Source organism: Xiphophorus maculatus, chromosome 7 (genome assembly GCF_002775205.1).
Source record: "Xiphophorus maculatus strain JP 163 A chromosome 7, X_maculatus-5.0-male, whole genome shotgun sequence".
In the NCBI taxonomy this organism is placed as follows: domain Eukaryota; kingdom Metazoa; phylum Chordata; class Actinopteri; order Cyprinodontiformes; family Poeciliidae; genus Xiphophorus; species Xiphophorus maculatus.
In genome coordinates this window covers 19494334-19507013 of record NC_036449.1, presented here as the reverse complement: position 1 = coordinate 19507013, position 12680 = coordinate 19494334, and the positions used below count along the sequence as shown (strand labels likewise).

General features: G+C 38.2%; 1 protein-coding gene across 11 annotated transcripts in view; it reads right to left on the bottom strand.

Annotated features, from left to right (window-relative positions):
* dip2a (disco interacting protein 2 homolog A) overlaps window positions 1–12680 on the bottom strand; it is an 89789-nt gene that overhangs the window by 2625 nt on the left and 74484 nt on the right. For 6 of the 11 annotated variants that reach the window (XM_023337022.1, XM_023337028.1, XM_023337025.1 and 3 more), the window contains 25 exons: window positions 12194–12258; window positions 11007–11100; window positions 10592–10711; window positions 10392–10506; window positions 9092–9231; window positions 8685–8821; window positions 8408–8488; window positions 7508–7635; window positions 7254–7368; window positions 6677–6878; window positions 6439–6548; window positions 5822–5902; window positions 4941–5058; window positions 4725–4846; window positions 4432–4543; window positions 4213–4322; window positions 3971–4101; window positions 3716–3884; window positions 3148–3318; window positions 2422–2451; window positions 1274–1335; window positions 1089–1146; window positions 899–973; window positions 292–466; window positions 59–182 (listed from right to left, as the gene is read on the bottom strand). In XM_023337022.1, the coding sequence (XP_023192790.1) occupies window positions 59–182; window positions 292–466; window positions 899–973; window positions 1089–1146; window positions 1274–1335; window positions 2422–2451; window positions 3148–3318; window positions 3716–3884; window positions 3971–4101; window positions 4213–4322; window positions 4432–4543; window positions 4725–4846; window positions 4941–5058; window positions 5822–5902; window positions 6439–6548; window positions 6677–6878; window positions 7254–7368; window positions 7508–7635; window positions 8408–8488; window positions 8685–8821; window positions 9092–9231; window positions 10392–10506; window positions 10592–10711; window positions 11007–11100; window positions 12194–12258 (2845 nt within the window). Of the gene's footprint in view, window positions 1–58; window positions 183–291; window positions 467–898; window positions 974–1088; window positions 1147–1273; window positions 1336–2421; window positions 2452–3147; window positions 3319–3715; window positions 3885–3970; window positions 4102–4212; window positions 4323–4431; window positions 4544–4724; window positions 4847–4940; window positions 5059–5821; window positions 5903–6438; window positions 6549–6676; window positions 6879–7253; window positions 7369–7503; window positions 7636–8407; window positions 8489–8684; window positions 8822–9091; window positions 9232–10391; window positions 10507–10591; window positions 10712–11006; window positions 11101–12193; window positions 12259–12680 lie in introns of those variants that run through there. The other 5 variants (XM_023337024.1, XM_023337026.1, XM_023337023.1 and 2 more) reach the window with 4 other exon arrangements.

Below are 12680 nucleotides of genomic sequence, written 5' to 3'. Positions count from 1 at the left end.
TTAAATACTTGAAATTAAATTATAGTAACAGCATTTAATGATGTTGTCCTTTTCTCACCATTCAGCTATGCTCTTGTGAGAACGGATAACGGATGTCTCAATGTCGATGGGGTGATACCTCATTCCCCTCAGCTCCAGAGTCTCGTCAAGAGAGCCCACCACATAGAGCGCATCGTGGCGCTCTGACACATTATAAAATTCACTTTTAGTTTATTTACAAATCTAACAGAGATGTATGTTTCACTAAGCTTTCCCTAGTGAAACATCAAAAATGGTACTAATCATGCTCACCTCCACTGGCGTCAGTGAGGTCGGTGCGTCGCAGGAACCCCAGATAACCGGTTCTTGCCCAGATTGTCTGGGTGTCTCCGAAGCTGAGCTTGGTGTTAAAGTGGTCAGCATGCAGCGCCTCTTCCCCATAAACTGTGTAGTAGCCTGTGGCGTTGTGAGGACTGCTCACCCAAATCTGTCACACAGGTAAACACTAAGGATTGCACACAATTCTGGTGGATATTTTAGATTCCCTCATAACATACAATGACCACTTTATTAAGGGGCTTTAATTCATCCAATACAACAGCTGGGACTTTACAGTTAGAATATGTTCTTTGGTTTACAGCTAAAGATACAGTTTATATCTTATTTTCTGGTAACATGGTGTATTTATGTTCCTGAGGCTCGAGAAATGAGTAGAATGAGTAGCAGAGTGTTCCTTTTTTATACTTAAAAAAGTTGGGTATGAAACAGAAATTAAGCTAATGAAAATGCAAGTATTCCGGACCATTAGTAAAACACTTGTTTAATTGTTTTAAACAAGTTTAATTGTTTTGTATTTTCTTAAAGCTCAAATATCTATTCCTATCCTGTTATTTTATGTTAGTGTAAGTCTGGGGCTTACCTCTCCTAGATGTGAGTCTCCTAAAGGTCCTTTTGTCTCTGTGTTGGCAATGACCACTTTTACTCCAGGCAGAATCTATACAAGCAGACAGCCATGTCTCAGTTTTAAAACTCAAACTGTGAGTAAACGTGAATCATTCTGTCAGCATAACAATTGACTCAGTTTCTTTTATGGATATGTTATTTTTCACCTTCCCAGACTCCATCAGGGGCAGACTGTGAGGGGATCCTCTCTCCACAAGGCGAACCCTGGATGGGAAAACAAAAACAAAACAATGACATACACTGAATAAATACCAGAAATATAATTATTAAGTTACATTGAGGTTCATGTTAAATTTGCTTGCACTGACTTTGTTGCAATACTGCCCCCTACCTGTCATGTCGCAGAGCTCGCATATCCACATAAACGGTGGTGGGATCTGGTCCAGATGTTCCCTGGAACAAAGCAAGCACAACTGGAGGTTACAATCCAGTTTAGTCTTGATGTGACCTCTGTTTGCCGTCTGTGTGAGGAGGAGGTGGAAGCTGGTTATGAAACAGCTGCTGAGTAAGCAGGGGCGCAGCCAAAAGCCAACCAGAAGCCAGGCTACAGGAGTTAGGACTGAACCATGTACAGAGACACTTCCTCCATCAGATCCTCTGACCCCATCTAGTGTAGGGAGGGTTGACTAATCTACACTTGATTTTCCTGGAACTTCACTACAAATATCTAAAACTGTTTTAGCTTACTTCTCTCCTGTAAATGTCTAAGAATCAAAAACTATGAGAACTATTTGTTGTGATTAAATGCCTGTCATGCAGTTGGGTTTTAAGTGAACCATTCCTCAAGCAGAAACTGCTCCCATGAGTGGTGGGACCTGTTATCTTTACTGCAGTGAAACCAGCTGCAACAAATTATGCTTTCCATTACTCTTTTAGCAATGTTTGGAGAACACATAAGCAAGATCTGTGAGGAGAAAAAAACAAAACAGACAAGGCTGATTTAGCTCAATGAGTCATTTGATGCCAGTCCATGAAGCAGCAGCAGATCGTTGTTGGAAAATGTCAACAATACTCAATTAGTGTTTGCCAGAAAACAATAGACTGTTATCACAGTAAAAAAAAAAAGTACATGCTCAATCAAATCTGTTTATATGTACAAGATATAGTTTTTAATAAGGGTAAGTCTTATAACATATGTTCAAAAGGTACATATACTTTATTTTTACAAATTTACAAAATATTTCATAAAACATATTCTACTACACTGAAAAATATCAATCAGTATAATGTGAAAAATCACACCCAATAAATCCTTTAAAAATGATGAGAGACAATCCAATTATACAATTAAAAAAAACTGGCTAAAATAAAAGTGAGCTGAATGAAGCCAAGCCTCATTGAATCAAAAATAAAGGCAAACGAAGATAAATGCGAACTGAAGCAAAGCATGTTCAAATGTCATGCATGAGAAACAACAAATGGCCACATAAACACACAGACTGAGCTGCAGAGCAAACAGCTACTCTCATCCCACAGTACCTGCTCAGCCAGTTTCCCTAACCTGTTGGGCTGACAGGACAGGGCAGGACAGATAGAGATATAGATGCATGTGTTCATATATATGTGGGACAGACACAAATAAACTTGTGCACAAAAAAGGGAAAACAGGAAACAATTACCAGGGTTGGGAAAACAAATTTAAATCAGCAACACTACTGAGAAGACCTAAGTGCATAATGTAGCTTTTCTAAGACAGCTTTTATGTTATTTTACCAAAATAAAATTATATATTAAAAACTTAAATTGTCCTGATTAAAACAAATCTTATCCAAATCAATGAATTTGGGTAAAATGTTATTTATGTGGTAAATCAAAGACAAGGTTAAGGTTACATTTACCTAAATATAAATCACTGTTTCTTCAGACATTTAGACTTTTATCTTGAAGTTAAAGCCTACAGTCTTTGACAGTCTGTAAAGTCCGTCAATTTGAAATGTCTTTAATACTTAATTTTTTGTTTTTCTGATAAATGATAAAAATGATATTATACCCTTTTCTAGATTTTTTAATACTTCATAGGAAATTATTACATGTTTAATTAATAATAAAGTCAAAGTAATAAGCGAATCAAAAGGATTCTTTAATTACTGATAATCAGGTACCATAGCAAAGATTAGATCAATTGCATAAATAATGGACTAAAGAATAACATATTCTTACTGTTATTTTTCTGACTCCAAGTTTTATTCTTCAGCTGCTGCTTACCTGCAAACAGATTGCTATGTTCACTCTGCAACCGAAGGTGGTACTGACAGCTCGCGGTGAGAGCCCCAAGTCCTTGAAGATCTTCGAGAAGGACTGAGTGAGGGTGATCCGAGGCCTTTCCTCCGCCACCACCATGCACGTCCTCACACAGGACAGATTCACATTTCGCAACTAACGAAGGAAAGGAAAGAAGAGTTACATCAGGGTCAGACATTTACTTTTAAAATGATATAAAAGTTGCTAGAATTGGATGAAAACTTGAATTCCATTAAAATACAATCTTTATATACTCAAATATTATAACAAACTGTATTTTTTTTGTATAAACAGGTTTTTCCAGTAGTATTTTACAAGTAACCTCTTACATTAATATTTAATAATGCCTTTATGTAACTGAAAACCTCAGCCAGGGACAGATCTTGCAAGTTAACTTAAGCTATAAGTAATGTTTGCAGTATTTATCATTAAAATATGCGTCATTCACATTATAAACAAGTCATTTATAAACCATATGCAGTGCAGGAGTGAACAGGAGATCATTTTTGAACAGTTTGTAGAGTAAACCGACCCGCAGAGCTTCTGTTTGTGAGCCCAGACCCTTAGTGCACATCTCCATGACTGAATATGAGCAGAAGGTGACGCGGACTTTGTACTGGCTGACAGCAGAAAGCCACAGAGAAGCATTACTCTCCAGCTCAAGAGGAGGAACGAGGATCGACTGGTGGCCGGAGTAAACACTAAAACAGAAACACAATGCTAAACTTAGTGGAGTCATGTGGGACAGACCTGTCTGTCATTCAGCTGGTCAGAGCTGCTGATTTACCTGCACAAGCACCAGAGAGCCAAGCCCAGGCCACAGTAGGGATCCAGACAGATGGCGATCTGCCGGGAAGGGTAGAGCTCACACTGCAGCTTGATGGAGCGACACAAGGCACTGGTGGCAGAATGAGACATCTAGGAGAGACACAAGACGAAGGGACGGAAATCAAGACTAGTAAGAAGTGAAAGTCATCCTAATATGGCTTCTGCAGATAAACCTGAAAGTTTTTATGTGCTTCAGCATACTTTGACTCCTGCCAGGATCCCAGTTGTGGAGACACTGAAGTCCAAGTATGCCAGCATCTCTGGTGTGGGGGGCTTGTATGTCTGTGGACACTTCTTCCTGGGGAGGTCATCTGCAGAACGCAAAGACCCATTTTACTGCTGAGAGGAAAGATTTCTAACAACATGAGAATCCTAACTGAAGCACAAAGATACATGTGGGTGGTTTTTCAAATCATTTACCAGTGTCCATTACTGTGGGCCAGCTCTTGATGTCCACAGCTGCTGTAGCCTCTTTGGATTTCAGTAGCTTCATTATAGCTTGAGTTGTCAGGATACACACCGACTTACTGACCTGCAACACACAAAAACTACAGTTTGCAACAGAGAAAAAAAACATGCAACACTACTGACATGGATTGCATTCATTACTTTAGATAGAAAAACACAATGAAAGCAAAATGCACCCTCTTTGTGATTCATTTTAAGATAAATAAGATGAATTAGAAGTTTGGGTGAGGAACAGATTGTTTTACCTCAACAATCATCTTGACAGTTGGCAGAGTGGTGGCCAGGTTCTGTGGGTGTGGAGGTCTAACTGTGACAGGGACACACCCAGCATACAGGCAGCCATAGAAGGTTGCAATCAGGTCGATTCCTGCACACACACACATACACACGTCAGCACGTTGATGAAATAATGAAACGCAAAGCTTAAATTAACAGAAACTGTAATTAGCAGGACGTTTTACCCGGTGGGTAGACAAGTGCTACATGGTCCCCAGTGTTGAGGCGTCCCATCAGAGCTGCTGCCACGCGCTCTGCTCGCTTGTGCAGCTGCAGACAGGAAGCTGTGCTGGCCACTGTGCCCTGAAGAGAAATCACAAACAGCACTAGTACACAGCACCTTATTTAGTTCACTCAAAAAAAAGTTCAACTAAGAAGAAAAGATAGTGAAAATGACTAACTTGAAAGGATTTTTGAAGATTTCTTAAATATTCCAGAGTGAAACATCTTATTTATATAAAATAAGAGAAACCCTGATAATAGTGCAAGTTTGAAAAAGGTCTAATGCTTTTGCAGTTTTAATAATAAAGCATTATATGATTAAGCCTCCATAAATTAGATTTAATTTGAAAATGCAAACTGGAGCTATGATCCTTTAAAACAGTGACATATTCTCCACAATCTGACCAAGGTACTCAACCAGGATTTCTACACATTGTAGCTGTATAAGTGCAAGACTCCTCCAGAGTTCTCAGTCCTTAATATTTCTCTTTAATCATAAAATATTAAAGTTAGCAATACATAAAGGATAGACAGTGGGATGCAAGGGAACTAGGAAAGAGCAATGAGCATAATAAGCACCTTTTGAAAATAAACTTTAAGCAGGTATTAAACGTAAAATGTTTTTTATTTGTCTAATTTAACACCCCCATCCTAAATGTTAAGGTTTCATCAGCTGTAATCGGAAAATCATCATAATTAACATAGAGGCTTGAGAGCAACAGCCTGTGTAATTAATCTATATAATGTGTTACCAAAATTATAATAATTTTTATAATTATCTGATTTATTGACTATGACATAGAAATCACACCACCAGATTAATGCCTGCAATGTAAAGCCTTACCTTTGAATTGAGAACGAGGAACAGAGGATGATCCGGAGTGGCCTGAGCTCTCCACTGCAGCACATCCTGGATGTAGAGGAACTGTTGGTAAAACACAGTTACACATGTTTAATTTAATGCATGGGGACTCACTAGGATAAAACATGTGTTTTGGGGAGTTCACCACTTTTACAAAATGATAAAACTGAAAGGGATGAATGATGGAAATGAGTAATGGCAGAAAAATCAAGAGGTACGCAGCAAAATACTTGTGTTTTTTTAGGGTAGCACCATCATTATTGACGGTGCATCCAATCAAATACTCGTTTGCAGCAGTTTACGGGTGAGACATAGCTTCACATTGGAGCAATACGAATAAATAGGGCTGCCCACAAGTTAACAGCAACATAAAAGTAACCAAAACATGTTTTTAATTGTGTCAGGGATCCAAACTGGAGCAACTTCTTAGCAATTTGTAATGTTTGAAAAAATGGCTCTCAATCCTTTGCTTTTTATTGTATTTACTTATTTTTACAGGTTTTGAGTTAAAAAGAAAAAAAAAACAATTATGTGTGCATCGCAGACTTCACCTTACCTGTGTGATGAGCAGCGTGAATGAAATGAGGATGACTATCTACCTTACGTGCCTGGTCATTGTCCTCGAGCTGCCCCAGGTCTCTCCCACAGGCTTGTGCTATCCTCTTGCCTGCCACCAGATTGCCCACTATCATAGAGGCAGGACCAACCTCTGTCCAGCACAAGCAGCCAACCATAACATGTTAGTGAAGTCAGCATGAGTAATAATACGGGTATAAAACAAATTGCACTACATAGAAGCATCAAGGTTGACAATGTTGAGAGGAAAAGATTGCCTACCTGGTTGTTTTTGCCTTGGTTTGGGCAGGTTGGTGACACATGTGTGAGGACACATGAGGACGTTGCAGGGATGCAGGGCGCCCTCCAGGAAACGCTGCTTAGTCTCAGATATGTGGATGCCACCCAAAGGAGCTTTCGGAAGATTGTTGGCAGGAACAAGAGCGAGGCAGTACACCCCAACTTGGTGGATGCTGTCAATGGCCTGACAAACACACAAGGTCTGGTTAAATACATAATAAAAGCTAGACAAACCCCCCCCAAAAAACATGTCTATGTCTTTTAAATTGAACCTAAAGCTGAATCTGAAAAAATAATTTTATCTACACTTTGATTACATTAGCTGAAAACCAATTGGATTTGCAAAGCATGTTTTGTGGACAGTGGAGCGTAAAGCAGAAGAAATCTGGAGTTGCAGTATGTTTTCTTGTGTTATTAATGGTTGCAGCTGCATTCCAGCACATGAGCTATCAAACAAATTGCAATCTTTGTACGCAGATTAATATCCAGACTCAGAAATTAAGAAATTCTTTTCTAAACCATGCCAAAGTAAAGCCTTTTAAACAAATGAAGTCCGCACCTGGAGGACTCGGCTCATCCACTGGAAGCTGTCCTCCTCCGAAGCGTCTGGCCTCTGCTCGGCCACCACAATGATCCTCTCATCATGCAGGACCAACACTGAAAATACTGCTATCCTGGAGCCAAAAGCATAACATCAAACTGTTGCAGTTGTAGCAATACAGTCAACTGAGTTAGCAAATGATGCAAGACACACAAAAATACAGCAAATACAGTGTGAAGGGCAGGATTTTTTAAAAGTGTTTCCTCCTTTACCTTCCCCTGTACACAAACTTCATGGGTTCTACAGCCAGCGCAGTGGCAACCACATCATCTGCATTGTGTCTCCGCCCACTGACGACCATGAGGCCATCGATCTTCCCAACAACAAACACAAGGTTGTCCTTAAAAGAAAAATCAAGTAAAGACGGTTAAATGGACCGTAACTGAGAATGACCTATATTAAAGTTTACATTCATAGCAAACTTTAATATAGTTTGCTATGAATGCATGGTTGTTTGAATGAATGATTGTTTGGCAAAATGTTCCTGTTATTCTATAAAGTTATGTCATGTAAAGTCAAACGTTGCATCCAGAGTACGCTGAAGGAAAACAAAAGTTCAGAACAGAAGGAAAAAAATAATAATTTCAGCTAAAGAATATTAAAATGTGGTTATATAAAATAATTATGATTGTGCTTCTATTTTAAATGCATATTACAAATATATCAAACAAAAGTACATGTAAAAACAAGTTTCATATTTGCATTTTTTTCCCCTGGATGTAAAATAAGAATTAACTTTCTATGACCAATATTTCATTGTTTTTTTTCCTTATTTTTAAAAATAATTGGAAGAGAAAAAGCAAACAAGACATTAACAGGATTTTCTATTTTGTGATATTTGACTCAATTGACTTTAATCATCCTCCAGTTAAAACACAAGAAACATGTCTGTGAATAAAAAGATGAATAAATAATACAATAATTTGTTTTCTGTAAGCTACTTATCAAAGTACCTTACTTTAAGCATGACACATTAATCCATAATGTGTCATGATGGATTAATCATGACACATTATATTTCAGAGTTATGCTAACAAACTTCAGATTAAGCTTAAAATATAAAAGTATAAAAGGCTTAAAAATTCCTCCCAATTTAATGATGTTAAACTTACTGGTCCCACAAAGCCCAGCAGGGAGGTTCTGGTGAAAGGTCTGTCACCGATGGAGACTCCAGATGGCTTTACTGGGATAGTCTGCAACCCGACACAACACTGTTAATGTTTCATGTTTTATAAATGAGACACAAACACAAAAGATGAAAGATCAGCAAAACTCTAAAAATCTAAACTACGAAGAATTCCTGGGAAAGAGTTTGAGTTTTACTTTTTCTTGAACCATTTTAGATGTAATCTATTTACTCATATGGATTCATAAAAGCATCTGTCCTACCTCAAAGATGTTCTTGGTCATGCCTGGGAGACCGTAGTATGCTAAACCAGAGCTGCCTGAGCTCACGCAGATCTCTCCAACCTCGTCTGTCTGGCAGAGAAAAGGTGTTCCCTCCACTCGCACCACGCAAACAACAGCTAGGAATGGAAAATTGAAACAGAATGAGGAACACAATGTTTTCATGTTTCAGCCTTAAGTGTCAAATCTCAATGAGTCTGACAATGAAAGAACAAAGTCTTTAATGTTAGACTAAATGTCTCAAACCTATAAAATAATAATCAGCTAGTTCACCAACAAGATTAATACAATATTTCAGCTCAATATTGCAACATGTAGAAAAAGCAAAGTACAAACAATCTGTTCTTGATGCACAATTCTCATCATGATTTGTCTGTGTCCGGCTTTACCTCCAGGCATGACCTGGCCCACATCCTGGACTGTGAGGACAGAGAGTTTCTCCTCTGTGTCCACTCGGATCACACCGTGACTCAGTCCACTCATGGACAGCACTGCTTTGCCTGGAGGAGGAACACCCATCTCTGGAGGTCTGTAGGACATACCAACACACACACACACCGTTGTTCCAGACAACTGCAAGCAGTTCTTTTTCATTCACATTACATTGTAAAAAAGTATTCCCTTTGAACCTTTTCACTCTTTCCTATATCAGAATATCAAGCTTGAAATTCTTCTTTTGTGATTTTATGCAACAGAACTACACATAGAAATACATTCTTGTAAAGTGAAAGAAAAATTATATATGATTTTTACACTTTTTTAGATGTAAAAGTCTTTAAGGTGTGATGTGGATATGTCTTAAGCCTGCTTTGTTTATATTGTTCCGAGTGTTTTAACCTGAAATCAAATACAGATGCTCTATAAAGCCCTCTGATGTTTGCAAGTGAATATTATGCTTTACAAATGTGTCCTTCATGCAGGAGTTAGAGGAAGAGAGACATTATTAAAAGGAAGACATAGCAGGTCATGCAGTTTGCCAAAAGACTTTTAGTAAAGGTAACCAATATGTGAAAGAGGGTATGTAAGTCATTTGAGTACAAAACTGAAGTTTTTGGCCAACATGCAAAAAATGCTATTTGGGAAGCCTGAATACATCATCACCGCAGTTTAGCAGAATCAAGCTGTGGGAATGCCCCAAAAAGGAATGGGAAGTTGCAAGGAGTTAATACTACAAAGAATGAGATAAGGTAGTAACATAACCCCCAAAAATTGCAAAAGGTTATAAAAAGTACTGATTGGGATGGTTAAGATTATGGTAGATGCTCTCTATTTTACTATTTTTCTTTTTCTTTCATTTTCCAATTGTGAACTAGTTTGAGTTCACAATTTTTCTATTTTTCTTTTTCTTTCATTTTCCGATCTAGTTTGAGTTGGGTTGTCACATAAAATTTCAATGAAAAATAATGACGTTTGTTGTAATGTGGCAAAATGGGAAAATGTTCGTAGGGTGTATGTTTTTTTTTTTTATATACACGACTCATAAATTTGATGAGCTTTTGAAAATTTGAGAATCTACGACTCTTAAGCAAAAATAATTCCAACAAGATTTTTATTGTAAAAAATTACTAGTGTCTTGATTAAAAGCTTGTTTCTTTAGTTTGTCTCTCACCTTAATTAGAGGTAAGCTTGATAACATACTGTAGGTGACACACAGTTTAATTTATATCATGTGTAGTAGCAGAGATTCACCTCCGGATGGCGACAGTCATTGCTTCTGAGGAGCAGGCACATGGGCAGATCACCTCAGGTCGCAGCCCACGTGCCTGAAACACATTGAGGAAGGCGTCGCAGGATGATATCGACCCTATGGTAACACACGCACAGTCAGTCTGATGCACACACAACCAAACATCCCTAGTAGACCTCTGAGACACGTCAGATGTACTCACATGGGTTAGCTCCATCTGCCACGATCAGCATCCGTAGTGAGCTCAGACTGATGTCTCTCTGGTCTCTCTGGGCCAGCAGAGACCAGTGCATGTCCCTCGACTTCACCACCGCTACCCGCGCTGCGCAGGGGACGCAAACACAAAGAGAATCTCTGATGCAAGCTCCTCTTTCATCCAACCTGACAGCCAATCACATGTCATAAAATCTGACAGGGTGTACCGACTCTGGTGCCAACAGGTAACTCAGTAAAGGTCAAACCACACAGAGGGGAATTTTATTCAACTCAATAGAAGGTTTTTCTTTCATCCTTCATTATTGGGGGGACAACAGTATGACGACACACAGAAACCGTTTATTTTTTTTATATAAGTTTAACTGAATTAAGACACATTTTAAGGAAGATCATTTGCTCACCTTTGTACATGTGAACCTTCTGTATCCAGGACAGAGGGTTGACTTTCATCAAGGAATAGGGAATGCTGATCACGTGCATCCGATTCATGACGCTCTGCCAGGAGAGCAAAAAGGCATCAGATAAGCTGCAACACATGTACCAGATGCATCTAAATGACTGAACATGATGTCACTGTAAACCAGATTTTATTATTCAGAGCAGCAGAGTTGTGTGTTGGTGATTGCGATTTGTCAGAGAAGGAATCTGGATATGTCACAGCAAGTCAACTATAAGTAGTACCTAATATACCCTGCATGTTTGAAACCAGTCAGAGCTGCGTCAGTGTTAAAGGAAGCAGATTTCTACGAGATAAGACGGTATTCTCCTTTAGGACTATTAGCCTGCATCATTTGCATGCTGATGAGGATGTACCAGGGCAGTTGGGTGAATATATCACATGTTTCATCAGCAATTTGAGAACATGCTCCTTTTCTCACTTTTCTACTAACACTATTAATTCTGAACTATTTCAGATACTTAACAAATTATAATGAAGCAGGTTATTGAGCCACGCTATAACTCACACATGAACATGGAGAGAAGTGTTAAAATCACAGCTTTTAAATGTGAAAAATATCTGATTTGAACAGGTCTCAACAATGACTGCAAAAACTTATTTAACAGGTAAAAACAAAAAACAGATCAAATATAAAGCCGTATTTAACAACTTGTCTCAGAGAGCTATATAAAAATCTGGTGGATTCGCTTTTGAACATCCCAGTAGTTTCATGTTTTTCCTACAGCAGCTCAGAGGTTAGATACACTTTGCTAACCTTCTCAGCTCCTCTCACTCTTCTCTGTAGCACCTCGACAGTGACTGTCAGCTGAACAATCAGCAGTCGTTCATGTGATTGGGTTGATGATAACATAATGCCTCTGATTATTATTATTATTCTTTTTTTTTTGTCTAATATAATATTTTGTATTCTAGGAAACTGAAATTTAGTTTTGTATTATCTGTAATCATGATAATTAAAACTGACAGAAGTAAATGTGGACTATTTCAATATGTATTCAATGAAACTATATAGGAGCTCCACTTTTTGATTTGAATTGCAGAAATAAACTTTTTGATGATTTTTCAATTTATTGGGCTGCACCTCTATACCTATTTTAATGTCTTTACAAGACATGGTGAAAACCTTACCGTGAGGACACCATGCCATAATCCTGCTTCGCGTTTAAAGTCCAGAACATTCGTGATAGTTTCACCTATAAATCAAAAAAGATCAGAAAGAACTGAGTCTAAATTATGAGAATAAACAATATTTGCAACATTTCATCTAACATGCTCAGTCTTCAGTTGCATTCAAAAACAAAAAGAATAATATTGAAGAAGAAGAGTGCCAAACAAGCAAAGGAAATTAACTTTTAGAAACAAATCTGGAGAGTGACTTCAGGCAACCAGTGGAGTTCGAAGTTATTTAGAGCAAAACTGGGACACTGGAAGAAAGGAAGTGCTTTATGTTCTTGTTCTTTTCAAGCAGACCTGATGCAGGTCTGACAGACTGAAACACAACCAGCTGAAAGCAGCATAAATCAAACCGTAATTACACCACAGAGAGTATGTGAGCTGCTGAATGTGAAAGGAGGAGTTTTATGACACCAAATATATAATGAGATATGTATTCAGT